This window comes from Phalacrocorax aristotelis, chromosome 1 (genome assembly GCF_949628215.1).
Source record: "Phalacrocorax aristotelis chromosome 1, bGulAri2.1, whole genome shotgun sequence".
Lineage (NCBI taxonomy): Eukaryota > Metazoa > Chordata > Aves > Suliformes > Phalacrocoracidae > Phalacrocorax > Phalacrocorax aristotelis.
In genome coordinates this window covers 151,244,714-151,258,812 of record NC_134276.1, presented here as the reverse complement: position 1 = coordinate 151,258,812, position 14,099 = coordinate 151,244,714, and the positions used below count along the sequence as shown (strand labels likewise).

The 14,099-nt window shown below is 42.7% G+C and overlaps 1 protein-coding gene across 6 annotated transcripts in view; it reads left to right on the top strand.

Annotated features, from left to right (window-relative positions):
* Positions 1–877: 877 nt before the first annotated feature.
* WNK1 (WNK lysine deficient protein kinase 1) overlaps positions 878–14,099 on the top strand; it is a 106,324-nt gene continuing 93,102 nt past the window's right edge. For all 6 annotated transcript variants that reach the window (XM_075115875.1, XM_075115885.1, XM_075115858.1 and 3 more), the window contains exon 1: positions 878–1,993. In XM_075115875.1, coding sequence (XP_074971976.1) covers positions 1,214–1,993 — 780 coding nt within the window. In that variant the 5' untranslated portion in view covers positions 878–1,213. The remainder of the gene's footprint in view (positions 1,994–14,099) is intronic.

Sequence of the window (14,099 nt, the reverse complement as noted above, 5' to 3'; positions counted from 1 at the left end):
CGGCGGAGACTACAACCCCCGCGACGCTCCGCGCCCGGCGCCGGTGCACGACGGGAGCCGCCACCTCCGGGAGACTGCGGAGGGAGGAAGGGGCCGAAGTGGCGGCGCGGGCGGGCGGGCGCGCGTGCGCAGGGCGGGCGCGGAAGGGGGCGTGGCCGGCGGAGCTGGTCCTCCTCCCCCTCCTCTGTGTGTCGGTTTCGGGCTCCAGTCGCCATTTAGCGCGGAGACGTCCCCGGGGCGGCCGCGGCGGCTCCCGCTCCCTCCTCCCCGCCGCGGTCGCGGGGCGCCACCCGGACCCGGCTCACCTGTGGCGGCGGCAGTACTCAGCGGCGGCGGGCGGCCCCCGGTGAGGAGAGGCTGCGAGCCGCGGGCGGGGGGCAGGAGGAGGGTTTCCGGCTCCGTGCGAGGCGGCGGCGGCTGCTGTTGGAAGGCAGCGCGGCCCGGCCCGGCCGTGCGCGGGCGGTGGCTGCCTGCCCGCCCGCCGGGAGGTGGAGGCCGCGGCCGCCATGGGCGCCCCTGCGAGGCGGGGCTGAGTCCCCCCCTCACCCCAGCCCCCTTTCCCTGCCCCCTTCGCCGCGGTGCGGGCGCTGGGCCTGCCCGGGCCTCCCCCGCCCGGTGCGAGTGACTGAGCGCAGTAGCTTCCTCCGCGGCCGGCGTGCGGGGCCTGCGCCCCGCTCCCCGCCTCGCCTCCCGACCCCTTCCCTCCTTTCCCCTCCCCGACGGCCCTCGGTCCGGGGGAGGCTCCCGGACCTGCCCCGCTTTCTCACCATCGCCGGGGAATAATTGCAGCGCGCTCCCTTCGCCTTAAAGCAACCGGGCGAGGCACCGGCTTCTCCCCGCCCGGGGGGCGCGCCTCGGGGCGCCTCCCTCCCCGCACGGGCCCGGTGTTTCTTGGGCTTTTCCTTCCCTTTGCCGCCCCCATCCCCGCGCCCCGTTTCCGCTCCTGGTGCTCCATGTCGGCCCCGCTGCCCGGCTCCCCGCTGCAGGATGGATGCAGACACTGACCGGGGACCCACCCCGCCGGCCCAGCCTCCCCAGCAGCCGCCTCCCAGCTCCGCCGTAAGGAGCCCTTGGGACCCTCCTCTCTTGCAGCCGCAACGGCAGCCGCGGACAGGCGCGCTCCCCGCTCAGTGACCGGCCCCTGCTCTCGCCTTCCCCCCCCTCCCCCCCCCCCCGCCGCCGCCTCCTCGCCCTAGCAGCGCTTCCCCGGGGCATGATGTCGGGGGGCGCCGCAGACAGCGGCACCCCGGCCCCTCGCTTCCTGGCTCCCCCACCGCCGCCGCCCAAGAACGGTTCCAGCTCGGACAGCTCCATCGGGGAGAAACTGGGAGCCGCCGACCACGGAGCCTCCGGGACCGGTGGAGCAGGCGGTGGAGCAGGGAGCGGAGGCCGTAGTGAGGAGTACCGGCGCCGCCGCCACACCATGGACAAGGACAGCCGAGGGGCGGCAGCCACCGAGCACCGCTTCTTCCGCCGTAGCGTGATCTGCGACTCCAATGCTACAGCCTTGGAGCTGCCCAGTTTGCAGCCCGCAGCGCCCTCGGTCCCTGTCTCGGGAGGCAGCGCAGCTCCGTTGGTTTCTCCTCCCGAGGGTGCCATCCGGACTTCTTGCATCGCTGTCAGTGCTGCCCAGCCTCCCTCGCTGCTGCAGAAGCCGCCACCGCCTGCCCCGCTTCCCCTCGAAGGACAGTCTGCTCAGGAGCCCCCTGCCGCAAAGGATGCTGCCCCGCTGCTGCCCAAGGAGGAGGAGGACGAGGCAACTGCGCTACCCCCCACCAGTGCCGCTGGCAGCGCGTCAGCTGCCAGCCGGGAATTTGAGGAGCGGAGAACACAGCAGGAAGACATTGAAGAGCTTGAGACCAAGGCAGTGGGCATCTCCCCGGATGGCCGCTTCCTGAAGTTTGACATCGAGATTGGAAGAGGCTCTTTCAAAACTGTGTATAAAGGACTGGATACAGATACCACTGTGGAAGTCGCCTGGTGCGAGCTGCAGGTAAAATAAATAAAAACTGTGAAATACAAAACACAGTCACTCTTCCAGGTGCTGGGCTGCATGCTTGAAGGAGGTAAAAATCCATCAACTCGGGATCTGCTTTATTCAGACAGGCAACTGCAGACCTTACATGAGGCACTCCTTTGGAAGAAAGGTGCAGTCTTTCCTTGGAGTCAGTCTGCCTTTTAATTCTTTTAAATATTCTGCTCTCTGAAGAATTTCTTAGCTTTATTGTCAAAAAATATACTGCAGTTTTGTTTCGTATAGCATCTTGCATTTTACATCTCCAAAAGGTAACTTGGAGGATTGTAAAAATACTTGTAACGCAGCTTCAGGGAGGCTGAAGGAAACTGCTCATTGCAGTATAGGTGAATGTCAACTTGAGCTAGCCTTAACTTTTTGAAATTTGCGTAAGTGCTTTTCTTGGAAAAAAAATACTAAAACAGTTTCAGAGACATTTTGTATGTTTCTGGTGGTGGATTCTTGTAGGAGGTAATGCTAGAATATACACACAGTCATGTGTGTCACATTGCCTAGTTTTGCAAAGCTTTTTTTTTTTTCATTTTAAGTTCTAGGGTTTGCACTTGATACAGGCACAGGGAAGAAAGCAATTGTTTCCTTTCTGAAAGTTTAAAAAAAAAAGAAACCCTGGAGTTTAACTTTTCCAAATGACTGGTGGATTAAGCTGGGCTAAGACACTACTACTACCAAGTTTCCAGCCTGAGCAGAGCCAGAGTTCTGTAGAAGCCCAGTCTAATGATGGCAAGAATGCCCTTGGTTCCACGCGAGTCAGAACTTGTGTAACTGAGACGCTGTGCAACAACCTTAAAAGAAGTGGGAAGAGCTTGTAGTACCAGGAACAAATATCTAGTTTGTTTTCAAAGCCTCAGTGTTAAATTAAAAGGGTAGTGCTTGTTTTTAGCATTGGGTTTTGGTGCAATCCATAGACGGGTTCATGTAGTGTGGCTTTATTTTTGTGTGTGTTCCCATCCAATTTAGGGCAGACAAAAGAGCATTGGGTCAAAATCCCAGAAGTCTTTGAGGGTTTTTTAAACAGTTAGCTGCTCACACATGTCTGATTGCAGTAACTGCACCAAAACTTTCTTCCCATCAAAAGCAATTTTGTATCTGTTCCAGTCAAACTGAGAGACTTTTAGACATTTCTCGATTTGTATTCATATTTGCTTCTGGGTGATTGCCCAAGCGTTCGACCAATATCTTGGTTGATTATGTTATTGCTATTATTCTATGCTTACTGACTGTGGAAGTAAGCTTCCAGTTTTTTTGTGACCCCTAAGCATGCTTTGTTCCTTCATGCTAGCTATGTACTTTGGTGGTCTTTTGAGCATTAATTTTAAGTAAAAAAAGTGAAATTATCCGGTGCCAGCCTTTGCTTAAACTGTTCATGTGCAGTTTGAACTGAGAGCAGATTAATAATCCACTGAAATGATATTACTTTTATTTGAAATTTCAATTTTTGTAGTTTTGGAGTTCCTTGGCTTTAACCCCTGAAATCTGTTTTAATCTTTACTTACTGATGAGAAACTAATGTCAGCTTGGCATCAGTCACTTCGCTAATGTTGCCTCTGTTGAAGTACCGTCATCCTCATCATCAGTACCATGTGGACAAACTGTCTAAAGCAGCACATTCTTTGAAGTAATTTAACAAAGAAGCTAATTTGTAAACGGCACGTTGCTGAGCTTTCAATTAATTGAAGAATTTAATGAGTAGTATTTAAAATAACAGATTGTAAAAGGCATGAATAAAAATACTTGTAAGGGGGAAATATTTGGTGTTTTGCTTGGAGGTTAACTGTGTTGCATGAGTGCCTTGTGGTTTAAATTATTCTGAAGGCTTTAGTTTTCCTCTTGTAAGGAGGCTGCGTACAAAAAGTTTGAGATGGCAATATAAATTTTATAGCTGTTAAAAGTATTTGCTAAAGGAGCTAGACTCTACAGTTAGTAGCATCTTTTAACATTGTCTTGTTTTATTGTTTGCCTTAAGAAATAAAAGGAGGAAGTTGGTATTCGGTATGTTGGGTACATCCTCTTCTTTCTCTAGGAAAATATAATTGTCGATAGGTTATGATGTTTGTTACACATGACTTGTATCAAAATACAATGTGCTTCACAAAGATGGACTGAAATTTAGGTGTAGTTTTCTAGAGTGCCGCGGTTTGAGGATTGGTGAACCTTCAAAGCATAATTTTATTAGGGAAATCTGAATGACTTTCTTCCATGCTACATTACACCAACCATAACTAACTGATGATTACTCAGCAATAGAAGAGCTTCTCTTCTGTGTACTTGTGCTAGCGAGCGTAGGCATCCTAGGTGACCCACCTCTCTAGACTCTTCTCAACAGTGGTACTGTAGTGCTGCCAGAATGAAGGCTACTTAGCATGATTATGCAGACCAAGTTGTTTCTCTCATGGTTTGTCCAAAGTTAGTAAAGGTGTATGACAATTCTCAATTGCAAGATGTATAGCAGAATGGGGTGAGAACAGTTCGTATTTTTGCAGAGTCTTTGGGTATACATTCTTTTAAGGCTCTTCTAGCATACCTTGAATGCTTCGGTTTCTTTAAAATTTCTGCTGTTTGGAAGATGCCAGCTGCTTTCAGCTCAGTTAAACTACAGCATTTAAGTATTGGAGCAAATCCTGTGGTAGGAATTTTGTAGATCAAGGACAGCACAGAAAACTTTGTGATGGTCTCTGGCAGAATGACTTTTTAATGCTGAATGATACCTAATTTTTATGTATGTGCTCTGTAGTCTCACATCTGAGAATATCAACATGCTTCCTTTTGAAGGGAGTTTGGGTGCTGTTTATCAAATGCAGCTTGGGTTTCCAAGTTGCTGCTGATACTCTGGAGAATATTGCTCCATATCCTTAAGAAGGCTCTTGAACTGCCTTGTAACAGCTCTTACACTTGATGTACTGAACTGTAGGGGAAATAGGAGAAAGCTGAAATTCTGTGGGCAGCCTAATGGTGGTGTTAGTATCTCCAATGAGAGAGGTCCTGTCCGAAACTAGTTTTTCTTGAGTTGTGGAAGATGGGAAGACTTGATTTGAAGGAATTGAGTATTTCAAGGTTGCTTATAGATGTGCAACAAAATCCTAACAAAGGTGTGACTGATGGACTATCCTAGTTTCCTTTGTGGCCTGTCTATATGAAGCAAATTGTAACTGAATCTAGTCTGAATATTGGATGCACATATTTAAATATGAAACCTGCCTTGCTGTGTGTGTGTGGAGCTGTGAAGAGCTCAGCAGCAACTGCTTAGGGCCAGTGCTCAGCTTCAGTTACTGCAAGGAAATTGTTACTCTAGTGTTAGCCTTCAAACGCTTTTATTCCCATTGTATATATTCATCTTAACTCCAGTTATTCTGAGTCAAGTGTGCCTCCTACTGTTGTCATTAGCACATCTCATCAATTGAGTGAAGTAGTAGTTAGGGTTACTGCTTTAATGGTCTTCAAGTAAGTAGAAGTTGGCAAAAGTGGTTACTGCTGCTGTTTTCTATTTTAATTTAAAGTAACTTCTCTTGTACAATCATGTTACTGGTTAGTCTTTTTAAATTCCATTTCTGACCACTAAGTCCTTTGTCACCTCTGTACAGTTCAGGTAATGTTGTGGCTAAAATGTGATGCCTTTTGCTGTTGGGTTAAGTTTATCTATGCGAAGTAATAATTTTTTTGGCAAAGGTAGCAAGAGTCACATATCTGAATGTAAAAGCCTTGGGGGTAATCTGTTATCATCTGAGCCCCTCTTTCAGTTTGAGCTGGTTTTAAATCCACACTGTCATTTATTCTGGTTTACAGAACAATACAGGGTGGTGCAGCCACTTGCTGGACTGCAAAATCTTTTGTCTAAAATGATTTCTCTGGGTTCTGTCACTGACATCAGTAACTTTTCAAATATGAAAGAGTGCTTGGTGATACGGAAGGTAAATTGGACTCTTTTTCTGAACTATATATTGTTGAGCATTTGAAAACTTATCTTTCATTTGAACAGTGTCTTTTAAAGGAAGTGTGACTTAGAAACTGTTGGTAGGAAGATATTTGTTTCTTGAAAATGCATTCCTGGTAAACCTTGTGCATTGGAGAACTGCACCACTTGTCTTGTGTGCGCTGTATCACTCCTGTCTTTTGTGTTCCTTTGATGGAAAGGGTAGGTTGGTCAGTCAGCAGTTATGGTTCATGAATGCATCTTCTTGCTGGTATTTCACTTTGCCATTCTTACACTAGCTTCAGTTCAGTGTTAGCACAATAACCTGACTTAACATGTGAGCTGCTGAAGGGGAAAAGGGAGGTTGAGGGCTGCCTCTAAGTGAGAGAGCGCTGCTGGGGGTAAGAAATGAGTTGAAGAGGTCAAAGTGGTACAAGAAGAGTATGTTGTACTCATTACTACTCTGAGGGGAAGCTTAATGTGAATACCTTTAGTTATAAATCTTCTGGGTATGCAATTCTGTGACAGGTGTTAACTGTAGGCCAGGCGTAGTGTACAAATATTCCAACTTACAAATTCTTTTCTTTACATAGGATTTTTCTTTACGTAGGCAGAAGCAATGAAAAAACAGTTGAGAACAAACATAATGCCATAATCAAATATGAACCATGAGATTCTGTAGTGCACTCTGGTAAAAATGATAATGCAGCTGGTTGTCACTTTATTACAGGAAGTAGTAAGGTGCTAAATAGTATTGCCATATGTCAGAATTTTTGAGTGTTACGATGTATAGAAGTTAACTTAAAACTCACAGTGCAGGAAGTTGCTTGGCTATTATGTATATCTTCACTTTTAGTGATGCTTTGGATTTAACTGTGCCTATTTTTATCTCTTAGACTTAAAGCTTTATTTAATACTGATTTTTAGGTCAGCAGACAACAATGGAATGTAGTTTCTATACTCTGGAGTATAGACTCCACTGCAGGCTCATCATGATAAATATCAGCTTACTGAAGTCAAAGTATAGTTCTTAACAATCTCTTTGCTTTCTGGACTGGCTGAGCTGGGAATGTTTCAGAAGCTGCACGTTCAAGTCTGACAACCAAAAAAGGTCTTGTAACACATAACTGTGGCATCCTGTAGTCTTTTTTTTTTGTAAAGCTCGTTGCATATTGCTCACTAGGAGGCCTGACTGCAAAAATGCTAGCTCTGATGCACAGTCATATAGCTTTGTTAAAGCAAAATGGAAAACCAGAACAAAACCTTAGTGCAGTGAGAGGAAGCTGAGGAGTAGAGACCTGGGACTCATCATTCTGTTAAGTGCTCTTAGAAAACGATTACATTCTGCTAGTTCTGGAGGACTAGTCAACATCCTGAAACAAATATACATTCTTTGAAAGCTCTATCTGTGCTTTAATTCTGAATATTTTACAATTTATTTTTATAGAACTTACATTGAAACAGATCATGCTCAGGTCTAATCCAGTAGGGTGATTCCCATGCCTACCCTGTACTTCAGTGTTTGAAATAACTCTACTAGTCTGTGACTATATGTGGCTAGAGCCACTGTAACAGCGTGCCTCCTGTTCATGATTCCTTCTGGGTTGGATGCATAATTGTCACAAGTGTAGATTAATAAAGGTATGCGACAATCTCTGCAAACATATTTCTGCCCTTATTAGCTTTTCTATTCTCAGCTCTACAAATTCCAAAATACTGAAAGCAAAAAGCTGTAAAATTAAGTGTATAATTGGTTTACAACACTTCCAGGTTACACTGGATTTCCAGGTGTCTTCAAGTGCATGCATGTTCAAAGCTTGAAATTTTGTGCAGTGAAGTTAAATTTTCTGTTTGTTTTCCATGTTGTAGGGTGGAACAAGTTACTGGTACTTACTGGTTTCAGGTCTCTGATGGGAAAATTTCTCCTTTGGCAAACGAACAAAATCCAGCCATATTCTTGAGTGTTTGTGCTGTAATTGATACAATTGACAACTTGATAAATGACATGGGAAAGGAGCCAGACTAATTACCTGCAGAAGTATAAACAGTGGTCAGGCTCCCTCAGACTTCACAAAGGTGACCCTGAAAGAGAGAAGGGAGCTTTAAAGTACATTCTGGAGCTGCAGCTGTTAGGAGACCTCTACTTAGAAAAATAATCTTACCTCAAAGGGATATCAATTTTGGAGATGGCTGTGGTTCAATCTGTAACTGGCTGGTTGCGAGGCAATAAATATAATCGGATAAGTACATTCTGAAAATGCAGCATTTCATATGGAAATAAACAGATCCTTATTTGTCAGTTTGGGTGGGTTTGAGAGCTGCAGAATTAAATCTCTTCAATGAGATTCGTTTTGGGGCTGTTGTGGTTTTAAATAAAAACGCTAAGCTTCATAACTAAACTTTTGAGGGCTAAGGAAAAGTATTAGGACTATAATCTGTCTTTGAAGGGTGGGGGGGAGCCCCCATCTGATAAAACTCCCTGGAGACATCCTGTGTAGAGTCCTTTGAGAACCGTCTAGCAGAGTAATAAATAAAACAAGCAGTAATAGATCTGTGGTAGTCTCCATGGATGCAGTGCATGGTGCAGTGTAGATTCAGTACCTTTTGGTTAGCAATATCCCTCTGGGCCACATTTTATTTTTCTTATTTTGTCGTTGTTTTTGTTTCATAGCAGCAGCTTGTTGAACAGCACTGCTCCAACTGTCATCCTGGTTCTCCATACTGCATGTGACAAAGTTTGTGCTAAGCAGTGGCAGCCTTGATGCTTCCTGTCATGCGTCTCTTCAGAAACTCTCGCTTCCTGTAAAGATTAGCAGCCTCTTTTTTTGAGATCACTAATTGGTTCTTCCAAATCATGGTTGAGTTGAAATAAAAGTTGGGTGTTTTTCTGTTTCAGTCTTTAAGTTCACAGTTTCAAGCTCATCTTAGTCTTGAGAGTTGTTACCTTATGAAAAATGGAAATGCCGACATAATGGCTGTAACATTTGGGCTATAAGAAAAAGAATAAATATCATGCAAGTTTGCAGTGCTTCTGCAGCTGGGCATGAGACTTTCTCTTGGCAGAGCATGTGTGGTTTTTTTAATAGCATATGGTAGAAAGTTAGTTTTCAACTTTTAAAACTTCAGGTAATGATTCCATGGTTTTAACTTGATCATGATATGTGTACACCATGTCTGGAAAAACACTCTTCCGGTATACTTGAATCAATTCCTATTCTAAACAGCTGGATTTGTAATGCTGCTTGAAAATCAATTTCTCAGAGTAGGTGAAGGCTTTTATCTAACATGAGGCATCTGAAAATTTTCTCAAATAGGGTGTTAAAATTCCTCTCTTAACAAATGAGACTCAAGTTTTTATACTGGCTTCATAAGTATTTTTGTGGAAGCTGCTTGCAGTCCTCAGGACCTTTTCTTAGCTGATTTTGAGAATGTTTCAGGCCATGTACTGAAATTTAAACAGTGTTTGAATATTTCTGGTCAAGATACTACAGATATCCTTCTTTCTACCATCCAACTTCCTCAGCATATTTGGAAATTGACATATCAGCACTTCTCAATGTGTGGTTTTGGTTGCCCTCATCATTCCCCTTGGGACAGCTGGGAAAGTGAAGAGGTGACTAGGATTGAATCTGTGGCTTACTTGAGGTGATTCTTGAGAAAGGGAGCTTACTCACCACTTGTCTTATGGGCACAACCTGCAGAATACTCCTTGACTCCATGGATAAACTTTGTGTTAATGGTCTTCTGTCATATGTGAGGCTATCCTTTTAACCCAAAAGGAGATCCTTGCAACAGGATCATCAGATGTTGCCAAGCCTTCTTTTTTTTTTTTCTAATAAGCCAGAGTAAAATAATTGTGATGGAATAAATTGACCAGAACAACTCAGACTTGGTTCTCAAACACATTCTGAACTTTTCACCTGGTGATGACAGGTGGATGGTACATACCCAGATTATTCTAAAGCACTTCCAGATTTGCCTCAGTAATTCCTAGCAGCACTGTGTTGCTTTGCATGGCTCACAAGCAACTTAACCTGCTCTTAGTTTATTTTTCAGCAAAGGAAACTGCAACCTACTAAAAAATAGACTCGTGTTTGTATTTTTTTTGGTCTTCCAGAAGCTGTTTAAGCAATTTTTACAAGGATAACTCATTCTAAATCACTCAGGGAGGCAAATTTATCAAGCTTGGATTTATCATTTTGGGTATAAACAGAATATTTGGGATTGCCATCTGCATTCTTAGTTTAGAAATCTTGCAAAAATTATATGTATACTTGATGGTCATCTAGCTTGTAAGTAAAATACCGGTGAGCTTTTAAGTGATGTGTCAATGACACTAGAACTAATGCTTTGTCCAGGGCTGTGTGTTTTAATGTAGGGGATACCATTTCTTTTTGTACTCGGTGTGCCCAAGAATGATTCTGAAATCATCGGTTTCATCTGTTGGCAATAGTCTGGGCAGCAATTCCCTGGAGTATCTGTTCTCAGGATGAGATGACTATGGTGCTTTTCAGCTCTTCTAATATTGCGAATGGTTAGCAGGATTCCTTTTAGCATGTTACCAGTAAGATTAAAACAAAGAGGAAGCTTTGGCAAGTCTGGTAGCATCCACATCACAAGTTATATTTTGAGCCATAGTTCAGAATGGTTTGGATCCTGTTGCCTCCATTAATAAGCAGCCATTGATAAAACTTTTGATAGCTATCCACTGAACAGCTATATTTATGCTTTAGGACAGCAGATGGTGTTGAAAATAAGCTTTATTAGACCCCTTATATGAGGGAGAAGCTTTGTTCTGGATCATCTTTTTTTGTCTGGATGGTTTCGGCCATTCCTAATTTCATTGTGTCAGTAGCTGAAGATAGTGGGTTCTGATAACAGGTTTGGAACTAGCAACAGAAAGCAAAAAGCTACAAATGGAAAATCTCATTTATGTGGTTGAGAATTTATTACCACATTTAAATGAATTTGAAAAGAATAGGAATACTGATCTCTGTAATTGGGGTAAATCTGAAACAACTATGTAGGAATGCTGAGCTAAATGGAAGATAGTACAAAGCTGATACCAACAATCATTTGCATTTTATTGGGTTTTGGCTGGTTAATATAGTCTCACGATAATTTAAGACTATCCAACTGAAGGTGTTACCCACTTCTCCTTGGACATTTTTTTCTCTTAGAGCAACCCTGTGACTTGTTTCTGCTTTGACTGTTGCTGGCAAGGTTATGACCCCAATCTGAATGTATTTTGGCTGCTTCTATCCCGGCAAAGACTAATGACATACAAACAATAACCCACAAGTATTGCTATTAAAAGCTTCAGCAATCCAGGCTGATTATCTTAAGGATCTGCAAATCTGTGTACACTTATGTAGTATGCATCTGTTAATGACAGTTTCTGAACTGTTAGCAGGTTTGCTTAAATGTTGCAAAATGTTTCCATGTCTGTTTGCAAATCTGCTTCTTTGTAGGAATAGAAGCCTCACTTAAGATATTTTTCAACATAGAACTATTTTTGGTTTGTCTCTCTCTTTATTCAGCTGCTTACAGTATGCTTTCATTTGGGAAATGTAAGCTGTGTAACTCTCTAAAAATGCAAGATGCTAACTTAATGTGCTCTGTTTTGCTATAGCTGGTATGGACTCAGAGCCTTTGAGTCTTCCCTAAAGAAAAAAATATGATAAGTGAGACTAAACTTGGACTGGAGAGTCCTTGAGAAGCAGTCCATTCAGTATCCTACAGTAAGAAATACTGTCTGAAAAGTGATTTTTTTTTTTTTTTTTTAAAATTGGCTTGTCTGGATGTAGACAAGTAGAGGTTGACAGTATATAGAATAGCCTTTGGGGGCATGGTTTTTATTTGCGTTTATCGTGATTTGGGGCTCAGTGAGTTGTTAGGTTTGCCAGGAACAGTGTGCTAAAAATGGAGAAGCTGCAGAAATGTCTGATAGAAAAATTAGACTATGTTTAGTTTTAGAGTGTTTTTTCTGTGGTTTTCTCTACTTCCTCTGCATGCAACTTGAGCTTTTCTCTGCAGGCAAGCAGCTCAAAAGCAGAATGCATTTCAGGTTGTCTGTAACGGGGGTGGGGGGGGGGCAGAGGAAATTACCCGGGGCCCGGGGCACTTGAATTTGAATTTTTTTGCCTCTTGATGGCAACTGTGAGCTGGTTCAGGTGATTGTATGATTTCTTTTGCTGTTCTGATACAAGTTTGAACATATTTGAGAGGTTGAGTATATTTAACCTCAGAATCAACAACAAAAAATAGTGAAGAATTAAATGCTGTAGTACATTAATAAATTGTGCATGGTTTATACCTGAAGATCTGTAATAAAAAACCCTGTCTTTAATATTCAGATTTCCTCTAGGAAAATGTATCTGTTTCCGATGGGCTCCCTTTGGTTTTGTAGACTACCTGCTTGAATGTTCAGTATGTTTCAGTGGTTGTGGCAACAGCAACAACAAAAAACCCAAACCACTGTGAGAAATCTGAGGAGGAAGAACACGGAATTTTGGCCTCTCAAGTTGTAGTCATCTTGTGTTTGCAGAAAGTGAAAAGATCCCAGGGAATTCTGGTTTGAGTTTCAATTGTGCTTGAAGTAAGTTTCATGTACAGAAGAAATAAGTAGTTAACATCATTTTGTTTAGGGACTGCATTTTTTTCTGGCTATGTAGGAGAAATTTAGATAGTAATGCAACTATTTAAGAATGGTCCTATAGTTTGTAATTTGTCCCTTCTCTCTGGGTGTAAGTAATGGAAACAACTTTGTCCAAATGAGTTGATTTATCCAGATACTACACCTATAAAGCAAAACTTGCTACAGTCAGGCTAGACTAATCTAGCTTAATATCTTACACTGTTCACTTCCTTTTCTGCTCTTTTGACAGACTGGTGATTTTTCTTACAGTTGATGTCTCTAGACTTTCCAAGGTGTTTGCATACATGCATCAAATGGCGTATAGGGCTTGTTGTGGCACTGTTTTTTCACCTTCTCCATACATACACAGTTCCACAACAGTAATAAAGTACAAATTACAGTGTATAAGTGCAGCTGAACATGACTAAATGTGTATGATAGCACTTACTTCACATGAGAAAAATAGCTGGTTGTCTTGTCTATATCTTGGGACTAGGGTTCAAAAAAACATTCTTCCATTCAGTATGAAGTCTTACTTCGCAAATTTGGGCAAATCTGAGAGAAGTAAACAATATTGAAATTTGTTTTATTGGTATTGGAGACTCTTAAATCTGTCATTACTGTTGACTTAAGTATTTTCTTCTAAGGAACTCGGAATTGAAAAGGCATTTACAAAAGTGAGGAACAGCAAAAAAACCCCTTGTTTCTTAGGATGCACATGACATGAATTTTAAAGTTTTAGGACCAGGCAAATTTAAACAATGAATTGATACTGAAAATTTCCCTTTTATGAATGGTAGTTCACGAAAGTATCATTAATATAATACTTGCACTGAAGTTTGTGGATTTCTTCACTGCTTTTTGCCAAAATACCTCCCTTTGTATTCTTAGTTTAGGAATATCTTATTCAATAAGCTACCTAATGTTGACATACCTCAGTTTCTGTTTTTTTACAGACTTATGGATTAAATATTTGTGCAACTTACACAAGCATGTAAAGTTGTTCTATGCATGTATTTGGCTGTTGAGCTGTGTAAGGGCAGCAGCCAGTAACAATATATATTTTGTTGCTATTTGTTGTGGGTTTTTTAGTATTTTATAATAGATTGTGAACCTACACATTTTGTCTCTAAGGTAAAACTTTGACTGTAATTTAGATGTTTGAGAGAGTATTTTTGGAACTGGAGAGACAGTGTTAGGTTTATGGTTGGACCTGATGATCTTAAAGGTCTCTTCCAACCTAAATGATACTGTGATTCTATGGTCTATCCCAAGCCATCATCTGTGGCCTAGTTAGTTGTAGATGACTAGCTGCTCCAGAAGGCTTTATGGATCTGTTTTCTAAGGTATATAGATGAAGAGCTCTAAAGTGTTGAGTTGAACAAGAGTGAAAAAAACTTTGCAGAGACTTGCTGCCCCAAATGTAGATATGTTGGGGAAAACTCCTATTGTACCTATGCTATAAATGGTTTCTGCTTGATAAACCTGTACTGTAAAATCCCATTATTCCTTGGCATCTG